The following is a 22692-nucleotide window of genomic DNA, read 5'->3' on the forward strand; positions in this document are numbered from 1 at the left end:
ATGCTTCGCATGTCTGCACTGTGGGCCACAATACTCATGTCAGAGGATTACAGATAGGATGCAACAGACAACTTTAGTGTCTGCACCATGAACTGGCAGTGCTGTCTGGTGTAAACACTGATGATTTGAATTTCAGTCATTTCTTCTTTGGGCAGCAGTATTTGTGTTTTTTTTCTCATTGCATTTGTTCATATGTGTCAAGTGAATGTGTTTACTCACTTTTAAAAAAAGTACATCCTCTTAATTTGGGGATATCACTATTGATCTAATTTCACCTCCCTTTTCTATACAGAGCATCTTAATCAAATAAATGCGTTTTCAACGTGCTTTTAAGATGAGGAATTCATTCTGAACCTAGAAAATCATGATGCCAACTGAGGCAGTAGTCAAAATTATACATCATCAGCAAACTTCATCTAAATGGGTTTATAATAGATGAAAATCCCATCTTTCAGACAGGAAAAGATAGATAACTTCAGAGCTTGAATATATTTATTCAGTACCTGATCAATGGTATTGCAGTCAGCTGAAAATCTGTTCAATATACTTCCCAGAGGTGTTGTTTCAAAAAACCTAAAACAAGACAAGGAATGGGAAAGATCACCATACTGACACTAGAATATTTCGTTTGTTTGTTTGTTTTCTTTTCTTCCCACACCCCCATACCCCTGCTCCTTATGCTAGGCACTATATCACTGACAGGTTTCTCATTTTTCCTGGTAACCATGGCCTTCCAATAAATGGCAGTCTTGAATGTAACCCAAAAGCAGCAACCCTACTCAGCTTCCTCTAACGCCTAAGCTATGCAAATCACATGATTACATTTAAAAAAATATCCTTTCATATTATAATTTGAGGCCTCTTCAATGCATGAAAAATGCAAACGAAGTTAAATTGCAAAGGGTTGCATTTTTCTGGGAGTAGAAATGCATAACTAACAACTTGGAATTTTATATTAAAAGACGTTTACATATGTAAAATGCAAACTTCATTATTGCTATGCTGTTGTTAACTGTTCCATAAGCCCATGTTGAACCTGAAGTCTACTTCTATCCCAAAACCAGCAGGTTTTAAAAAAACATCTGAGGTTTTCCATGTGTATTATTTCTCCATGATTTCTAGGTCAAGTACAGTTAGCTTAAAAATAAGAAGGTATTTTTCCTAGTGTTCAGTAAGAGCTGCAGGTTTGAATCAAGCTACAACTTTACTTTCATGCATTAGAAAGAAAACTTGTGCAGGACAACAAAGTCCTTTACTGGTGTCTGTGCATCCCAGTGGACTCTAATGACACCTGTGATGAAACTCTTCTAAGCTCATTATCCTTCATAGCTTGCACCATTTCTGCTTGACAGTAAATATTTCCAGTTCTTAAGATTATGATCCATGCAATGAATGAACTGTACACATATTGATCAATAACTGTAATTTCTCCATAATTAAAAAATGCAAAGAGAATAAACATGCAAGGAAGTAAATCTCTGAAGTCACAGTCAGGCAGGAGAAGCATCTGAATAGTTTCTAGGAACTTGAGCAGCCTGGGAAACACTATCAGAAATTGTTCAGTAGCTTGATACCTCATGATTTTTAATGATGCATTAAAAAAAGTGGTTCGTAGGCACTTCTTAATAAAAACTGTGCTTAGAAGACTGCCTTGACATAAGGAACACAGAAGAACTACATTATAATTTGAATTACAGTCAGGAATACCTCATTGGAGCCAAAATAATTTTATTTAGTAAAGAAGAGTGTAGCTTTTTGGTGACTTTCAAGCCAGTCCACTCCACTGCTATTGATGTGACAAGACATAATACAATCCCAAGACAGCAGAGAATGCTGAAAACTTTTGAATATGGAGAATGGTTGAAATCCTAAAAAACAAAGAAAGAGTAACAAAATGATTCACTGTAAGTTATGTTTTAAAGAAAATGTAAACACAGTATTGAAAAATTTAAGGGATAAATTCTTTATTCTTCTTAAATTAAATTGCAACGATTTTTGACCATTTTATTATTATTTATTATCCTGCAGGGAGAGGAGTATTTGCATGAAAATAAGAAATTCTTCAGAAATCTTAAATTACAAAATACTACTAAAAGCTCTGAAAAGATACATTTGATAATTTCATCTGAAGAAAAAAAAAAGATCTTTAAAACATTTATTATGGCTTTGTTGTTTTGGTCTGTTTCTTAATAGGAACAAATAGATTAGTTTTTATTTTGAAATACTAATTTAATATCAAACCCCAGCATCAGTAAAGCATCTTTTGATGTTTTGACTCCAGTGAAGTCATACATGCATCTTCCCAAACATTAATGTAAATTATTTGTAGGCATTAAATCCCAATAAGGAAAACAATCCCAGTTCTAGCAAAATCTCTCCATTATTGCTTGATACATACAGAGCACCCTGCTAGGTAACACTGTGCATTTCATGCATAAAATCATATAAAAATCAACTGAGAAAGCATTTTCATAATAAAAAATGTTTCCCCTATGTTACAAAACCTGAAATTTCCCTATGTTATAAAATCAGAAAGCCCTACTTAACAGTGACAATGTAACAGTACAGGAAAAAGAAAAAAGAACTATGATATCAAAATCACTTTGGAGACAAGGTTTAGGCATATCAGGTAGATCATGAAAATACAATAAATCTAGCAGAAGGAGAATAACGCACAAACCTGAACTGTGAGTTGCATTGCATTGTGGACCCGAAAATGCATTAACCTTCAAGATAGGCTGGAGTGGCTCTATTACTAAAAATATAGGATACTGCATACAAATCTTAGAGCAGAGATTGACAATGTGAGATCATCACCAGCTAAATCATAAGAGGAAGGTGAATGAGGCATTGCATACCTCACAGTGGGAGCAGTTTTTCAGCTCTATCTCTATCTTCCCAGAAATGGCATCTGAGGTCCAGTGTGCCAGGCAGTAGTCAATGGCCACCATTACTGTGTGCTTGAGCAGCTGGGACAGAACCAGCAGCGGCAGAAGGAGGATGCCTGCAGCGCTGAGGTATTTGCCACAGGCTCTCCAGGGCATCTTTGCTCTCTGATGCAGCACTGAAGACAGGTTGTCTTCATCATCACTTTCTGTTACTTCTTCTGCAAAGTGCAAGAAAAAAGTACAGCCACACTGACTTGTACACACCTTTCATAGGGGCTTGGAAGTAGCAGCTACAAAACAGGGCTTACCACACCAGATAAAGAGTGGTTTTAAGGTGAAATTACCTGTACAGGCATGCACATATTAATCTGTTATAGTGGTAATGCATGCTAAAAAAGATGCAAAAAAACTTTGCACTTGGTGATCAATGTCTTCAGCCACATTTTTGCAATTCAAAAGTACTAGCTTGATAAAAATAACTTCAATTTTTTCCTGTGCAAAACCTGAAACAAGTGTGCTTAGCTGTTGACATGTTTGAAGCTCACCCAGCATAAGTTACTCAGTATTATCTCTCTTTCAGTATCAAATTATGTTCAAGTGTAAGAAAAATACTTCAGAAGTTTAGAGGAAGCTATGACTTCTGAATGCTTGAAATCACTGTAGTCCAGAGGTAATACAAATGGAAACAGCACTCTTATGAATTGTGACCAATCTGAAAAATTATTATTCTCTTGACAGTTTGAATTATGTTAATTCATGCTAATACAATTTAACTGTGAAACAGTGATGTAGTGGCACTGGGCTCAAACGGTGCCCTTTTACCTTCATCCTCTTCATCATCTTTCAGCAGAGCTTCACGAGAATACATAGTCCTCCGGAGATTTGTTCTTTCCAAAACAGTTTTTGTCTCAATAATAGTCTCCTAGAAAAAGGACAGTTCATGTATTTTCAACCAGAGAATTAATAAGAAAAATTACCAGCTGTGACAAAATTTGTTTCTAAACAGAACATCAGTGAAAAATAAAAGTGAGAATCTTAGAGCAGGCAGTCGTAAGTGACGGATTTGCTATCTGTGGATAAAACCAGATGACATAAATCAAGTCTCCGACATAAATTTGAAATTGTCAGTCCCAACCCATTTGAATCTTAACTTGGACATATATCCCTGAATTAATAAGAACTAAGATTAATATCTCATTCTTCCTGCGTTACAGTATTAAAGACAAAATGTGTTAAGCTTGATATAGGCACATCTGAAAAACTTATAGCCAATGCAATGAGTAAATTCAGGCATAGTTATAGACAGGCATATTTATAGAAGCAGTTTTCACTATTGCACACTACCAGTATTTTTCTTAAAATGGTCCAATTTAATATTCCTTAGATGATAATATTTTGATAGGGCTTTCTATCAAGAATGGATCAGAGGCAACAATTTCAAGGAAGTATGAGATGTCCAGATGAAGGCATTTCTCTTAATAGATAAATAATAATAATTGTATTCATAATACTATGCTCCTACTAAGTCAGAAATCACACACAGCATATGTCAGTCCTTGCTAATGCTTTCAATCTACGGGGGAAAAGAAAAAAAAAGTAATTTTTTGAAAATGTTGTTTGCCCTGCCCATCAAAAACCTTCTCCAGCTCTTGGTCTTGTCGATTCATTAATGTCTTCCAGTGTTCAAAGAGCTCAGTCTCCGACTTCTGAATGTCCTTGAGTGTTCCTTCTCTCTGGATGGTACCATCTTTCATCGCAATTATCTAAGAAGTTAGAAGCAGAAGTGGTGAGATGAATGGCTGTGTATCTCTATTTATTTTAAAGTTAAGTTACTGTGCCTGGATAGAATTTTATCTTTTTTAAAATAAAGAATATTTCTGTCAGTAAATTTGTCTTCTAAAAAGACAGTGGCGTAATCACTTGACTCAAGTCAATCCCTTTTACTCAAGATCCTGCAAAACCAGAAACATCCTGCATTTCATGCTTTCAGAAAGGAAGGCTGCTTTTAAGTAAGTAGGAAGAATGGGGTCCCCATCAGTAGACAGGAGAGTGCATTACTCTTCCTAAATACTGGTCATTGACAAGATTTTAGAGTTCTCTTACCTCCTAAAAGTAAAAGGCTATTAGCAACAGCTCTGCAGCTGCTTTGCCCTCATTCAGGCAATTAGATGTGAGCATGCTGGCTCCACTATCTGTTTGATCTAATGGACCTGATAAGGAAAAGCTAGGGAATTTGAATCCCTAAAGCTTTTAACAGCATGAACAGTGGACACAGTCTGGAAAAAAAACAAACTATAAATACAAGATAAAGTCTGAAGGGCTGCTTTCCAAGTTTATATCAGTGTAACTATATTATAGACACAGTGTAACTACCTTCACTTTACATCTGACAAGCAGAATTGGAAAATGAGGCATGTGGATTGTAAATCCACATGACACCATCAGAAAATAGTTAATGCAGTGTTTATTTTTCTCTCTCCCTGGAAACTCAGAAATTTTCATGGGCAGGGGGTGGGGGAAATAATCTATCCCACTTATTGCTAAGGATTTACACCAGAGGAAAGGAAAAAATAAAGCAAACAAGGATCTTGCTGTTGTCAGTTTATTCAGGAAACTTGTAAGTGGGCTGGACTTGAATTCTTCTCAGAGTTTTGCTATGAAGATTTAGAAGGCCCATCACTTATACTTCAAATTATATTTTTATTTCAAATTCCAAAATAAAATATAATAAAAATTCCTGCTGCACTCTGTTGGGTTAAGACTTACTAAAGCTTAATAAGAGCTGTGTTTAGGGGAAAAAATGCATTATTTCTTAATAAATATTTTTAATTACAAACTTAATTAATACAAATATTCCTGTCCTACAGGCCATTTGGAACAGTATATTTCATAAAACATTACTGAAACCCAATTAGAAGGTAATAAAAATGGAATAATTCTCATAGACATCTCATAAAACACAAACACCTAGAAATGGGTCTGACATTCATAAAGTAAAAAAAGATTATACTGATACAAGGCCATAGATGTGCATATTTAAAAAAAAAGCAAATGTATAATATTGAAGAAGAGGAGGCCAAGATGGACCTCATAGGGAGGGGAAGAAGAGGGACAGAAAACTCCTGTATCCTGAAAGACATTAACTGGAAAACCAGAACTGTGTTGAGAAGAGTAGCAATTTGTAAAGATGTACAACTGAGGGACAAGGTCATAGCAGACACAATAAAGGAGAAATGCTGCCCACCGAAAACACGACCAAAACAAGATTAATGTCTATCTGCAACTTTACAGCAAGCCAATATGAAGAAGAGGAAGCAGCTGAAATATGATTATTTCCTGAGACAGGCTAACTGCTGCTATAGTCTGTGCAGGATGCAAATGAGAAAGAAGCCCTGCTAGGAGGCATAACTGTAGTCATCAATCAACATGGGCAAGAAGACCTAAGATGCTGTAGCTGGATAGCTGCAGGAGAACTAGATGCAAGGCCAGTGTGAACCAATGAGCCCCTTCCCCCCCGAAAAATTCCAAAAAACCAAACTTCTTATCGTAAATGATTTGCCTCATCTTTGACAACTACAGTTGCAAACTGCTACAGACAGCATACCTTCTTTTTTTGGTTTCTGGTGTTTTGTTTTTTTTTTTTCTGCAAACCAGAAGATCTAACAAAAGAAGCCTAACAAAACAATGAATACTACACATCTCTTAAAATTTTGCCAACATACAAAGGGTAAGGACATTCTTGGTACAGTAGTAATCTCAAGGAAAGAGTTTCTTCCTTATATTTCCATGTATCTCAATATCCATAAATACACTTTTCTCTTTGAAAGCACAGAAAATTCCTAGTAACAGCCCAAGCAGTGACAAATATGTTACTCAAATGTTTCGGTGTTTTGAGGTTTAAAAAAGAGCTAAATTTTCCAATATAACTAATAGTTCGGATATTCAATACATTTTAAATGCAGCCTGCTTCAATGAGAATATCATCAGGTCTATGAAAATCTGGCCTATTTAGGTGTTCTAAGATGGGAATCCCAAAATTATGGTACCCAGACTCACTGGCTAATTTTCAAATTATCTTCATTATGTCTCTTCTCATCAAATTAGTGCTTGGAGGAAAGATGAAGTGGAAGCCTTGTTTGTAGCAAGACATATTAGTGCCACATTGTTGCCTCCTCACAAAAATCAAGAAGAGCTGCCTTACCCAGTCAGCATGGGGTAAATACTGCAGCTTGTGTGTTACTAGCACGATGGTCCGCTTGTCTTCCCGTAGCATTTTCAGGATCCCTTCTTGCATGAGATGGTCACTGAGGTGGATATCCAGTGCAGAAAATGGATCATCCTGCCACAAGGAAAAGAGATCAGCTTTTGGAGCTAGCACTCTAAAAAAGCTTTATGGAAACTGGCAAATTTTTAATATCAGTAAAACCAGTTACATCAATACAGACAATCAAAAGGGGCCATCAGATCAAAATTGTTCTGAGGAATGGTTTTCTTTAACTACACAACAACAAACCTTGAACTGTCTTTTTGCAGCAAGTGCTCAGACATAGGGTAACAGCAGCTGTCTAAACACTCTGATTTCCTGAGGCTTTCAGGGAACTGCTCCTCTCAATAGACATGTTTTGTAGCCTACATAACTGCAGCACACTGCTTCTGTTGACCTCAAAAGAATGCAGCAATATACATCTGTGGCATATCTTACATAATTGGTTCAGGGGCAGTGAAAAAGAGCACATTTTTGTTTCTCTTGTACGTAATTGCCTTCTGATTTTCTTTTCTAATTCATAAATCAAAATCTATTCATGAAGAAACACAAAAGGAGGAATACTGATCATTTTGATGATTCTGCTCGGATGCTTGATTTATGACCTAGATTATTTTCTTGAAAATATGAATTATATGCAATTAATTTAGACATAAACTAATCTGTGCCATCTTTTGAGGGACTTGTTTACCTAATCCTGTTTATATGTAATTGCAAATCTATTATTTCTGCTTGCACAAGTGATACTGGCTGTAGAATTTACTTACTATTATTTCATACTATTATATTACACTTAAACCAGGATTTCTTAAAAATGAGGTATTTTTTCTTTTTTCTAGGCGTTTGCTGATAAAGTAGGGTTGAATTTGAATTAATTCTGCTTTGTGAGTGACATCATTGCCACCAGTTAGATAGGAAGAGGTATAAGCAAAGAGGTGAGGGCTTTAAAAAATCCTCTTGAACTTTTATTCCCTTCAGTTTTGCAACAACTTATATTGTGACTGAATTAGATAATTTAATATAATTGCTTTCATGTATCTACAAACCCCAAAATACCTGAAATCAACAGTAAGATAGATATGACCACTGAAACACTAATAAATCAGAACATCATAAAAAGAGCACTTAAAAAATGCTTTTGCAACTTCTGACCATGATACAGAATTTACTCTCAAAAAAGTGTGTGCAACTGTTTGTGCACTGTGGTTACTGAGCCAGAAGGCATGTTGTCAGCTTTACTGCTGCACTTTTCTGATCTGGTACAGACCTAAACATCATTCTGAGCCCTGAGTTAGCGCACAGCCATGTCGTGTGCAATGCTGCACTGCTGGGCACTCTAAATGTCCATGATGTTGCACTGTGGAGTTAGGTGAGGCTGTTCATAAAGGTGGCACTCACCATGTAAGATTATAATGATGCATTCATTACAAGACACCTGATAAAAAAATTGGTTCATGCTACAGGACTAGTCTGACATGCAACAAAGAAAATATCCTAATTACAGTGAAAATCTAAGTAACGTCCCAGACTTTTAGGGATGACCGCTAATGTGCATAACTTTTCTAATCCCATGTGACTCATGTCTCACTATCATAACAGATGGATTCAAAGCTCTTTGGAAACTGAGTTTAAGAAGGAAGTCCTAAATTGGAAAGCCAGCAAACTCACTAATAGCGATTGCATAGATGCATCTGTTTTGCCACCTATTAAGTTTTTAGAGCCTGTTCTCACTCCTTTTTCCATAGAGCTTCTGTTGAAGTTAGAACAGCAAGCAGTTCAGGGTGGAAAGACTTAATATGTTGCAGGAAGAAAACATCATAGACACAGGACAACATCAATTTTAGGCCTGAGACAGCTTAGGAATTTCATGAATACACCTAAGTATTAAATTTCTAAGTACCAAAGATAAACACAAAGGCCAAAAAGAAATTTCAATAGACCAAGAGGGGAAGCACCAGCATTTCAATTTGTATCCTTACACCTATATGTCTGTCAGCAGTATTTAAAAAATGCTTCTTACCTGAAGGCTAGCTAAAAACGGATATAAAATAAACAGTGTACATTTGGCTTAGCTCAGTGAAGCACAATGTTCAGTGTGTGTTAGCCATAAAATACTCTAAATGCTTGCATCTCGTGCTTCTGTTTGGAGCATAAACATAATGGCACCTACTCACCAGGAACACAACATTTGTCTGCTGGTAAAGTGCTCTTGCCACACTGATGCGTTGGCGCTGCCCTCCAGACAGATTAATACCCTAGAAATAAGTAGGAGAAAAACAATCAGACAGTTATAAAAAATATCAACTAAATATTCATATTCTGATTGGATTATCCACAGAGGACTTTCTGGACAAAGAAACTCAGAGGAATTTTTCAAAAGTGTGGGCCTGCATTTCAGCTGGGAATACAGCACACAAATTGTTAGAAAGGCCAGAGCACTCTGTCTGGAGCTGTACTCCATACATACCAGAGGGACAGGAAATGTTTAATGGTTTGTGATGACATAATGGTGTAGGTGGCATAGATATTCTGCAGGCAGTTTAAACTAAACTTCTACTCAAAAGTTAGCCTTATGAGTCTGGCTGCCTTCTGTTTTTTCTTTATCTTTATATTTATATAGATTATATATACCTACCATATAGATCAGCTCCGTTACTTTCTATAATCAGTAATTGCTAGCTGCTAGGTCAGACTATGCTGAGGTGAAATACTACCTGGTTGCTATTGTACTTGTTCTCAGCCCTTACTCCCCTGCTACCACCCTGCTCTGAGTTACTTACCCTTCCTATGATCCACCTGAAGTTTCACAAACATTAAGCTTTCATAAGGCACTACTGCTGCCGAAAGAGTCTATCCTACCTTCTCCCTCCCATCAAAAAACATTTGTTTGGCTACACAATGAATTGGGTTAGGAACTAATCCATTTAAAATTAACATAGTAGCCAGTGTGGAGATTATAGGCATGGAAAAGTATCCTTCAATACATCCTTGTGTGGGGTGCTTTGTTGTGTTTTGGGGGTAGTGGGGGTGTTGTTCGCTTGACAGTGCCAGAATATGCCAGAGTAAATTGTTCACAAATCTGTGTTTCCTTTCTTGTCACTCCTTAATCCTTCCTGATGTGATAAAGCTTTGTTTGCTGTTGATTAAATGCCTGCCCTTTTTAAAATGAAGGGGTTCTAAAGACCTAGGAATCATTTATTTTTATGTTACTCATAAAGAAACCAAAAATTGCACTGCGAAGTCAGGATATTAGAGACAGTGGCCTCAGAATTAGTCAAACATTCTGATAGCAGCACATTTAAATCATTTCATCTCAACAAATGACATGTTTACCAAGCAATGAGCTTTCAGACTAATGATCCAAATGTACACTTAACTAAAATATTACCTTTGTTGCCAAATAACCAGTAAGATTTTAAAAACATAAGAAAATAATAAACCCCCCTCTATATACTTAAAACAAAAAGAGAAGCCTGTAGCTGTTTACTGACCCTTTCTCCAATCTGAGTTTGGTCTCCGTGAGGGAGAATGTCAATATCAGGCTGGAGGGAACAAGCATCAATTACTGCTTTGTACCTGTGGAAACAAAAATGTAATGCAAAATCCACACAGATACTGCTAAAGAAGCACATTTCCTACCTGCAGAGGAACAAAACTTAACCAGCTGGAAAAATCACACAGTGGAAAACATGTTTGTTAGCCTCTAATTGTTCTAAATGGGATCTCTTTCAATCACTGATAAAACAAACAATATTTCAACCAAGAAATAGCATCTTAGGTCAACTTCCCAATTCAAAATACTTAATATTTAAAACCAGGCAAAAAAAGCACAACTTCTTCCATGGTATATAGAAATAGTTAACTTTTTGCATGTCCAGGGCCTTTGTTTCTTGTTTCAATATCCGAGGATGACAGAAAAAAACCCATGTATGTAGGAGGCGAATTACATAGCCAACCACTTCCTGTGGTGGTGGTGGGGGAATGGAATACCAGCAATTAACTTTTAAATCTTTTAGAATGTTTGGTGGGCATTTATACTGAATAAAAAGGCAGCTTATTAATCCTTCATGATGTACCAAACGCTAAAATTGTAATAAACAATATTCCCACTCCCAAACAGCTAATGTCCTTCTAACACAGTTAAACTAGCCAATTAGGTGTAAAAAGAGAATACTGCATGCTAAACAAACATGACTGAACTCTGTCCCTTGTGTGCAGGAAAACAAACATGGTCAAAGGGGGACCACGCAGAATTCAAGGTTTTTTGCCATGTTCAGGCAGGTGCAGTACTTTGTTACTAGAGAGAGCTGGGGACCCACATGTGACTTGAGGCCTATGCAAGTCCATTACTTCGGAAAAAGGGGAGTAAAGCATGTAACAATGATGGAACCTGGTACCTCTGCTTGTTAAAAGGGCTTTCAAATGTGATATTCTCTTCCACCGTGGCATTGAGCAACCAAGGCTTCTGTGATGCATATGCTACTGAGCCTCTTTTCCTGGAAAAAATAAGCAAAACAGAAGAGAGTTTGCAGCTTACCAGTGCTGTAGGCATTTTGGAAACCATTTGCTTCTAAAGGAAGAAACTGGTAGTAACTCTTCAAAAATTGCTGTCTTTCATATATTTTCTTTAGGACAGTCAATAGCTCTCCCATCAAGGAAATATGCAAGATGTTAAATTTCCACCAGAACACTGAAATTGTGCACCTAACTGAATTTCAGTTTACTCCCTCTTTTCCTGCTGTGAGGTGAGGTTTGGAGAGGCTAGCTCAGTAAGGCTGCCTCTTGAGCAGTGCAGATGGCAGGAAGAAAATTACCAAGAACTGAATCCCAGCTGTTTGGATAGACTAATAAAAGATTATGTAGCAGATCATGAGTTAGGCCACACACTTCAGGACTGTATTTCTAAAAAAAATAATTTTAAGGTGTTTAAAAAAAAAACCCCACAACTCCAAACTTGCACAAAGACAACCTCCCCCACCCCCAACACATTTATTTTCCCCATTCTAAGACGAGAACTGAAGTTATAAAGTGAATGGGTACCATGGTTAGAATCTTTCTGTGTCTGTAAAGACAAGAAAAGAGAACACAGACAACACATATTTACTAAATTTTTTCCCCAGTGGAACTGCTCCCATAATGCACCAGCAGAAGGGACAACTTGTGAGGTATGGTAACAACAAGATCTTACCATGCATATTTTATTTCATAGGTATTATTATTATTATTAATTGTAATTAATAGTAAAATTGTAGTGCTTTTGTTGGCTGTTGTGCACTGAAGACCTCAGTAGGGCAGAGCTGAGAGAACAGCAACATTTTTATTTGAGCAACTGATACTGTTGGAAAGCTCCTTGACATGTCACTATTTCTCCAGAAAAGGGCCAAAAGAGGAAACATACACCTAAAAGCAGATCTGTTTTCTTTCCAGCTATATCAGCTAATCCAATAAAAAGATAGGACCTCTCACCCAAATGTAGCCTTTGTCCGCTAGACAGCCATTACAGCAGTTGGACCTGAATGCAATTCAAACCATGAGGCCCTTTATCTTTTTTTATCAGGAGTTAAGGTCACTTGCCCTGCTCGTTTTTTCAGGCTTTCACTGAGCTTGCTTAGAAGTCATTATAGGATCCAATTTACTTTGTTGACCTGAAAGAATACACAGTTACGCTACCCGCTAACATGTTTCCAAGTTCAAATGTCTGATGGCTCATTAAAATTTAATTATGTTTTATAAATTCTCTTGGAAAAATGACATAGAAACAAGCAACAAAAAAAAACCCAAAAGAAAAAAGTCAGAACCACTCCTCCTAGCCAGCCCAGCCCACAGTCCCCAAGTCTAATTCAAAGCGCACTCAGTTCTGCCTCAAGAGAGAATAATTTTTTTTCAATTAGTACAAAATTTTCATCCCAATGATTGAGAAAAAATTGCTCTGAGTATTCCAAGGTGAGCGTGTTCCCTTTACTTCTTTTTCATTATTTGAAACAGTGCCTTTGCTGCTCTTAATTCTCAGTGTGATTTAGTTACTTCTAATTTATTTTTTTTGAAAAACAGTAGCAAAGTTTTGCCGAAAAGATTTTTACAACTTTTGCAAAAAGTGTTTGCTTGTTTAGTGGAGATATGGGTACTGCCAGTAAGATGCCCTGCATGCTGAGAACAAGCATAATGCTTACATTCACACTCTGCTTTTAGGCCATCAATGAGAATTAATTACTGCAAGGAATTTGGGAACAAGCAATGAGCTTGCCAAAGTTCATTTAGGACTTGGAATTTAGTAAACCCCTCTAAACTAATCTTGACAGTAGGGTGACATATCAAGGCATATCATATTTTGACATAAGAAAAAAGCTTGCAATGCTTGATCATATGAGAAATCAGTTGCATGTCTACAGTCCTTCTTACAGTAAAGAGTCAATCAAATAAAACTTATTGAAACTGTGAGAAATGTGGCCAAAAAATCCAGAGAACAAAATATTCTGGAACAGAATGTGCAACACTTTCTCGGAAAGCCTGCCTTGAACCTGCCTAAGGTTTCACGCTCAAAAGACTGAATGCAAACAAATGGCTTAGCAGACAAAGACTTACGAGGGACATATTCTGCAGGTGGAAATAATTGCCTCCTATCCCCAGACTGCATAAACAACCATCCATTTTCATCAATGCAGTGTAATTTTTTCCCCTGGTAACACAAGATAGACTAACCATAGCCCCTTAATTATCACAAAGAGGCAGACAACAAAATTCAACCTTACAGTAAGTAGGAAACCCCTTCCCTGAGCTCCCTGGAGACTATGCACTTTGGCTTTTATAGAAATCAAGCCTGTTCATTAATTTAGAACCAGAAACAACATTGTAAATACTGTTCGTTTAAAGTTACTAATCTAACTCTAGCTTTACATTTCATTTTGTTACATCCAGTAGGCTCAGTACCCATTCAAGATGACTGAAAATAAGACTAGTTAAGGGACATTCCTAGTTGAATCTCAGTGCCTTAATAAACCTACCGAGTCTGAAATGTTGCTGATTTTTCAAAGAAACATAGATGATCTTGAAATGCAACAGATTTATTATAATAATAGTAAAGGAAATAATACATTGTAGAACCTTTCCTGTGTGTTTTGGATTGCTGACTGTAGTTTTATCTTAAATATTTTGCACAATTTGTGGATTTCTACTGCCAGTCAAGGACTCAAATGTTGCTCAGATATGAGAGAAATGTGTACTGTTATGTCCTATACTATTAGTGCATGAACAAAAAATATGCTTCCATTAACTTCAGCATGATGGTGGGCAACAGAATATTTTGATATTGCCAGGCCTGAGTATTCAGAAGCATAGCCTTTATTAAACTGAGCACTGGTCACTTGCTTGTTTTTACTTCTAAATCTTGCAGCAGATGCGTACACAGACAATCCATTTGCCTTCTAAGGAACAACTCATTAAGTGCAGGTACTTCTGAAGAATGTTCAGAGTCACAGGATGGCTGAGGCTGGAAGGGACTTCTGGAGGTGCCCATTAGTTTTTAAAGTGTTGTACCTGAATTCGGTGTCAATAGGCGATTCTCTCTCTGGGCTGTAGAAAACAAACATAAAGTTGTGGGTTTTTTAAATTATGTTAAACAATACAAATAATATCTTAAAATACTATCACCATGCTATAAATTAAAAATACAGCAAAATGACAGCATAACAGAAATAAAACTATCCGAATAGTAAAATTCTATAGTACATAATGATACCGACTTAAAAAAGGTATGGTTAAAGCTTCAGTTTTGAGAAATGCCAAACAACCTCATGGAATCATTCAACACCTATGAGCAAATAAACGCTCAAGACCTTACAAGACTTTGGCTCCAAATACCCTGTGTTCTGAGAACACCAAAAACGTTCTACAGGATGCTAGTGAAACAAACCCACCAGACATATTCCTACAGCACTTCCTCAACATAACTAGGATTCCCAGAATCTATGATAATGTAGGTAATTGTTTCATACAGTCTAATATTCTTTCCTACTTCTTAATATGGTTGGCATACTATTGTGCATGTTATCTCACTGTTTGCTGTCCATCCCTGTAACAGTTTCAAACATCTGAATGTCTAGTTCATGAGCATATTTCACTTGTACCTTAATGAGTTCAAATGGTTTCACTTTAACCTGGTCCAGAAATTGCAATCTCTCTTACACAGAAAGAGCTGTGAGATTTCCAAGTATCCTTTACAACAAGGCTTAGTCATTAAGATACATGAAACTCCTTCTCATACTACACACGGATGGGAGCAGAAGTTTTGCAGGACTCAGACTAATAACCAGGTAACAAGTCTGAAAAATAAGGTAAACTGAAGAGAAGAGGCTGATAAATCCAAAGAAACAGCAGTAAAATAGTTGGTGTGTCACAGAACCAAGAAAAAATTCTGGTCAGCAGAAGACACACAGTTTATCATAAATCAAGAAAAGGGACATCATATGACATTTTTCCTCTGCCAATTTCAGTAACAAAGTTGTCACTGATTTTGGCAGGGACAGGATTGTCACTTTTACAACCATGTCAGAAAGCTTTGCTCTCAGTTGATTTGGTAGATATTCCCAAAATCCAGCTGAGCTATGTTAATCAGGTAAAAATAATTTCCATGCAAGATAGGATACAATTTTCAAAGTCATCAAATGGCAATGTTTTCTTAGAGGAAATCCAGCCCTGATTTTTCTAAGTCACATAAGTGGTTTTAAAAATTGTACCTTCAGCTAATTAATGCATTTCATTGATTTTCAGAATTCTGACTGTGAAAATCTCAAGCATAAATTTTAGAAATCGTTGGTTCCTTCCATTGCAATCAGTTTAGTAGGAAGACCAATAACTGCATACAATACCATACCTGACATCTTCTCCTGTCTCACTGTCAGAAGCACAGCTGCATCACAAACAGAAAGCAAAGAGTGTTTATTTAAGTAAGCACAGGCAATCTACCCCAGAAAGAAAAACTATTAAATTCCACTTAGTGCACAAACTGCAAACAGTATTTATCACAGAGCTGCAGCACAGCATCTGTTCCTTCTACACAAAGTGACTTGATTTTAGCAATCAAAAAAAAAAAAAAAAAGCTTTTTTTCCCTTATAAACTTTTGACTCAAGAAATAAAATCACCTCTACTCTCTCCTGAAGGTGCTATCACATTTGAGAAGTCCTAAAGATCAGAATCCAGTTCCATTAAAAAAAAAAAGAGGGACATTTTCAGAGAAAACAACCTGATAATTTGTAACACTGTATTTTTCCATGGCAGTAACTGCACCTTTGCAGCACATATTTTAAACATAGGTTGAACCCCAAATCCCACCTTCAGTTGACTTGCAACATGCTGCATTCTGTACCAGCCCTATCCTAGGAAGGATGTGCCTGGGCAGTTCCAGTAAGTGTGGGCAGGTCTGAGAGATGGACAGGTTTTGGTTTTGCTGTTTTTGAACATGTACTAAGATGTTCAGACAGAGCTGTTTCGGCAGGGTGACTGACCATACTTATTATTGATGCTATATTCAGTTCCGTTGAAAAGAATAAAAAAATCTGTGTGTCAAGTGGTATAAACAAAATCAAGGAGGAATAAAGTTTTTCATACTTTAAAGAGACCAGTCTCATTAACTTCATGCTAACACCATATGCTTATAAATATCCAGGAAAGAAAGCTAGACCTGAAGTTTAAAATGTCGGTTTGAGAAGCTTCCAAAATGTTTATGCATAGTTAGGAATGACCGTATCTAAATTCAATTTACTGTAGAATTAGGGACCACCAGCCAGCCGCTAGTATCTTTATTCCAAAGGTCAGTGTACTGAATAAAGTTTTTCCACAGTCACCTCACACTGCACTGGTCTTCAGTGACTGAATGGCACCTTCTCCAAAAACCCATGAACATGCTGCATACCATTAAGTAGCAACACATTCTTTACAGAAACTATCAAGGTGCTGAAACAGGGAATATCTTTTCCAGCCCCTAAATGCACAACAAAAGGACCCTGAATAACAAACAGTTTCTGCTTCATGTACCACCTGGTAGAAGGCCAGGCATCCATTCTACTGGGGAACACCCTGATAACTTCCACCATGAAAGTGAAGTATATGTGATAATAAAGTCTAGATCTATAATGTTTTGAGGCATATGGATGTCTAAAGATGCAAATATATACCTACTGAGATTTTCAAGCCTTCTAACTCCATTTCTAATTTAAATAAAATCAAGTACCTGGGTGTTTTTTTAAACTCCAATAAATGCATACTTGTAAAAATCAATGTACTTTTATGACATCAAAATAACTTCAAAAATATTGTCATTTGATGAAAAGAGTCAACTCCACATAGAGTAGAAGAAAATCTACTGTTAACAACTTTAACAAATCTAGCACTTCCTTCACATTCTAAGGACTCTAGATTCACAGGGGAGTATTTATGTCCCATTTAGAAATAAATGACAATTTTGTTTGAGCAAACCTTTTCACATTGAATTTCACAATTTTCTGCAATTATTTACTCCAAAAAGACTTATACTGTAAACTGCTCCCTGGACTTGAACTGGAACTATTTAATGTAAGATAACGGCCAGAAAAAATTTGCATGGCAAATACTATAATTATTTACTCAATAACCAGTCAAATCAAGACTATTTACCATCTGTTCAGAATGTAAATAATGATTTCTTTATTTTTGTTAATCTCTAACCATATTGTAAAATATTTATGCTGAGATGCTGTCAGCCTGCTTTGGACAAGATGCAGTAATCTGAGCTGGATCTTCCAGGCACACACTGTAACGCAAACAACAAAAAAACCCACAAATGAGCCAGTGCTCACTTCTGACTAGCCTGTTCCTAGCCCAGGAAGAAATTACATTTCTTTTTAAGGTTCTGAAACAAATAATTTTTATAGGAAGCAAATAAAGATGATACACAGTTAATCCTATTTTATCAATAAATAGCATGGAGGCACAGAGGAGGGAAATGACTTGTGCAAGGTTATCCATTAGACCAAGGGAAGGGCCAGGAATAGAATCCAGATTTCCTAAGCACTGAGTGACATGTCAGTAGGATGCATCCTGCATCTTCATAGCTGTGACCTTGGAAGAAAGGAAAGGGGAAGGAAATTTGGAATGAAGTAAATCAGGATTATTCTGTAATGTGAATGACTGAAGCCAAGCATTTCTCTCCTCCCGAAGAAAGAGCTGTAACAAGTATCTTAGTGATTTTGGTGACACATTTTATTGCCTGAGCTAAGGCTGTGAGCTCTGGTGATTACTTGATAAGACTAGTCTCCTTGAAATGGGGATAATATTGCATGTACCTGGTCAGGCATTAGCATTTTCTTATCAAATTAAGGGATCTTTCATTTGGTAGCTTTACAACACAGGTGTGCAGCCTACACTGACTGCCTCTATCATTCAGAATAGATCAGTGCACATGGTAGCAGCTCTGAGAGATGAAACAAAACAATCTGTCCCAGTGCAGCCAGCACTTACAGTGCTAAGATTGTTTCAGCCACAAGCCCCTTTATACCTATCTGACAGATAGCAAAGCAAATGTGATAACAACTGAATTTTACCTTGTGATACTTTGGCACACACAGAAGACATGAAAACCAGTTCTGACCTTTACACTGCTGTGAAGTACATACTTCTAAACAAGAGCTATTTAAAAACACAGTCTGATCACAACCATCATGTCACCTGTTTCAGTTTAGCATCAGACATTCAAATTACACTTCTTAATCACATTATGTCATCTGTAAAAAGTCACAGCCTTGCTGAAATTAAATTATTTCACCTAATAAGGGTGCAGGGATTCTGTATAGTTCCTCATCATACTCTGAATTTCTGCTTAGGGAAGTATGTTTTAATGCACAGATCACTACATTTGGAACTTTGCCTACAGCTCGTCTCCCTCACCAGCTGAAAGGGTCACTTTCCTGTGTTTCATATTCCCCACCTATAAAATAGGAAACCTTCTTTCTTTGTCCTATTGCATGTGCACTTCTGAGTAGTGTGACTCTTATGCATGAAAGATGGATAAAAATAATATCCTCTAAAAACACTCAAGGAATTTGTGAGAACTGTTTCACAAAATCAGTGCAGAACCCACTGCATAACAATGACCCTCTGTCCATCAGACTTACAGTTGCACTGTTGTTCCTTCATTCCCAATCAGGTGGAAATTAAAATAACTGTTTCTCAAGGTTCTTCTGTAATTTGCCAAGCTTTTCCTGCAAATGATTGTATCCCAAAAGGCAAAGTGTGGCTAGGAATTCTAGTACTATAAAATGAACAGGCCAAAAACGTTCACACACATTGATCTGACAGGGTACTAGAGACGGCAGTAATTTACTGGAAACCACATATAGGAGTTGTAATATATGATGCCATCTGTCATTTAGTTGAGACCAAGTCCTAACAGTACAGCTTCATGGCCAGTACAGAAGTTGGACACAAGTGGCTGTCAGAGCACAGCTACTGTGTCCTCTTGGGAAAGTGGGGAAGGACATGACTCTCTCTCTCTCTCTCTTGTCAAATCAGGGATGACAAACTGGGGAAGTTCATCTCCACTTATTATAAGACTCTTCAATTTCTCAGGCACTATATCAGTGCTGGGATGGAGCACATCTAAAAGGACAGCCAGGGACTACTCCCAGTGAGCCAGTACCTCTTTATAATTCCATGCAAAGATAATGAGCTCAGGCCTGAAAGTGTAAATGCCATTCTGCAGCAGCACAACACTTCAAGTTGATTCTGATTCCAAATTAGTTACTATTTCACTCAGGTTATGTTGCTGGAGTGCAGAATGCCAAAGTATGATTGTCTATGCCTATTAACGGAATGGATAGTTTGTTTGACCCTGGCTAGCGGGTTCTTTCAACTTAGGGTAAAGTTTTAACTTGACTGCACGACTACAAAAATCTCTGACTCTACAAATAGGTTCTCAGGATAGATTTTGGGTTTTTTCTGTATTACTATTCAACTCAAGCTTGAATTTTTAAATAGCACTACCTGCTCCAGAATATGCTCCCAGAGATCTTCTGCATCTCACCAAGTATGGCTAGCAAGAGGGATGACTTACCGCAGCCAACCTGTCCTACAATCATTGTTAGCTGACCTGCAAGAGAGGAAAGTATATATAAGCTTCTGGCTCACCAAATGCTCATGGAAAAACACCTCATTCTGTATATCTGATGTCATTTTGTACCTTGAGGGATTCGGATATCAATGTTGGACAATGTTGGAGGACCTTCAGGTGTCCAAGTGAAAAATCCATTTGTAATCTGTGCCAAGACATAGAGAAGTAAGAAACTGAAAACCAAGTTTAGAGCAGACCTCTTTTATTCAACATCAGAGACACTTCTGTTTTCATTACACTGAGCATAGGAACAGAGTTAGCCTTTACTCAGTGCAGGAATCTCTGACCTCAAACAAGCACAACAATTAGAAAATTATGGAAAATTCCTGAGGAAAAAGTAGTTGCTGTTTAAGGTTTCTTTTGTTATTTCTAAGGTGGCACATGAAACAAGTGAAATTATTATAACACTATTAAATTATATATGGGGTCACAGTTTGCTCTCTGCAGAGCAGCAAATGTCACTCTAGACACGCTGGAGCATGTACAGCAATTACACAGTCCAAATTCCAAGTGGATTTGTAAAACTTTCCACAGAAATTAGATGTTGCTGCTATTACAGTATTTTCCTTCGTATTTCTGATATGATTCTCAGATAACCTAGGCTTCGCTAGATACAGAAATCTTTTTACTAAAAAAAATAAAACCAAGAAACAAAGCCTGTTCAGGACTTTAAATGGAGATTTCCATGGATACTGTTAAAAATAGGGAACAGAGCCGCTGAAGCCTTCAAAGCCTTTCAGCAATGCAAGGTACAATTTTGATCTCAGAAGAATGGAATGGGACACTTTTATCCTACCCTGAAGAAAAAAAGTGATACTCTTACCATGGGAAGCAACCTGAAAAAATGAGCAAAAGAAAGTGCAGTGTTGTTGTCCCTCTAGATTACCAATCCTCTCTTAAAAAAAAATGCCCCTTCATGGGCAATGAGCTGCAGAGACAATTCATAAGTGCAGAACTTCTGTGACTTGGATGCCACCAGTGAAAATGATGACAGCAGATGGAGCCAAAGATTATAGCTGCTCCTGGCTTTCTATTTGAGTCTTTATAAACACTGTCCTTACAGAGGTTACTGCTGTAGCTTCTCCTTTGTGACAAACTCCTTTGCTGTCACTCCACACTTTGATCCAATACCACCCACCCCAACCCTCTCTCAAATATACCTTTTATTTTTCTGAAGGGCTATTCAAGACGGATCCTGCACCAAAGCAGCATGTCAGATGACAACCTCAAAAAAAAACAACCCTGAAAGTACTACCAGTTATCCTACTTAGTCCTATGAGACTGAATTATTCATTCTCTTGTGCCAGAAATGCAAATGTAATAGCAGACTTCCTAAACAAGCACCATCATCACTATAACAACTACTGGGATTCTTAATACTTCTGGCCATTTCTATAGCAAACCAAGAGCATCAGTCTTCAAAGTGGCATGGGTAATTTATTTATTCTTCAAAGAATTTAGGTCTTTGTGGGTTAGTTTTTAACTTCATCTTGAAAGGCTACTAGGAATTCCAAAAGAGGAAGGGAAGACCCATGACAAGATTATTTCAGGAATGTCTAAACCAAACCCTTTTTAATTTTCTTCAGATTATTTTTCTGTACAGGCATTGGAAGTGAAAGAAAGAGTCTGGCATACATAAAAGATTGGGCCAGATGATCTTTGGAGATTCCTTCCAACACAGGCTAACTTGGAAATTTTTGAGAACAGGGCTAATGATTTAAACACTTCAAACAGAAAATTCCTGAGTGAAATCCAAGGGAATATACACAGCTAATCACAACACAGAGGTCAGTAATCAGTTCTTAAGATGGAAGACATAGAAAAGCTCTCTGACATGAGCACAAGTGTCTTACAGCACACATCAGATGCTGGTTCTTGAATTTGAAACTGCCATCAGAATAAAAGTGACTTAGTGAACTATAATAAGTGTTATTAGAGTGACCTTCATATCACCTTTACACAAAAATCATCTGCTTCTGTGATGTTAATGGGTCTTCTCGTGTGAGAGCTGTAATTGTTCCAGTCCTCCCTGGCAGGCCTCTTACGGTTAACAACTTTGAGTGGCTGTGCAAAATCAGAAAGACAGAAATAAGCAGTAATTGGTGGCAGTACCAGCAAAATGTCCTAAACACAAGCAACCATGTTATCACCTATGCAGTTCAGGGTATTAAAAAGAGGTTTTGCAATTGCAAGAAATAATCAGTGGGAAATGGAAAAGTAAAAAATTTATTCTGCGTAGAAATTACTCCAAGCCACTTCACCTGCAATGAAACAGCATTACTCACCACCGCCTGGTATTTGCTGTGATTATCTGCACTTCTTAGCTCTGAAGATTTATCATGCTCTTCTCCAATTTCTTCACTTGACAGGAATTCACTCAGTTTCTGAACACTGAGAAAGA

General features: G+C 37.1%; 1 protein-coding gene across 1 annotated transcript in view; it reads right to left on the reverse strand.

The window, feature by feature from the left end:
• Positions 1–22692, reverse strand: part of ABCC8 (ATP binding cassette subfamily C member 8) — a gene marked incomplete at both ends in the record, with an annotated part of 77688 nt that overhangs the window by 19101 nt on the left and 35895 nt on the right. The window contains 15 exons of the mRNA XM_080617405.1: positions 504–573; positions 1708–1868; positions 2859–3106; positions 3711–3810; positions 4526–4651; positions 7090–7227; positions 9327–9407; positions 10644–10728; positions 11550–11648; positions 14686–14721; positions 16022–16057; positions 20165–20270; positions 20361–20436; positions 22245–22355; positions 22577–22682. Coding sequence (XP_080473531.1) covers positions 504–573; positions 1708–1868; positions 2859–3106; positions 3711–3810; positions 4526–4651; positions 7090–7227; positions 9327–9407; positions 10644–10728; positions 11550–11648; positions 14686–14721; positions 16022–16057; positions 20165–20270; positions 20361–20436; positions 22245–22355; positions 22577–22682 — 1579 coding nt within the window. The remainder of the gene's footprint in view (positions 1–503; positions 574–1707; positions 1869–2858; positions 3107–3710; positions 3811–4525; positions 4652–7089; positions 7228–9326; positions 9408–10643; positions 10729–11549; positions 11649–14685; positions 14722–16021; positions 16058–20164; positions 20271–20360; positions 20437–22244; positions 22356–22576; positions 22683–22692) is intronic.

The sequence above is a fragment of the Psittacula echo genome (genome assembly GCF_963264785.1).
Source record: "Psittacula echo genome assembly, chromosome: 5".
Classification (NCBI taxonomy): Eukaryota; Metazoa; Chordata; class Aves; order Psittaciformes; family Psittacidae; genus Psittacula; species Psittacula echo.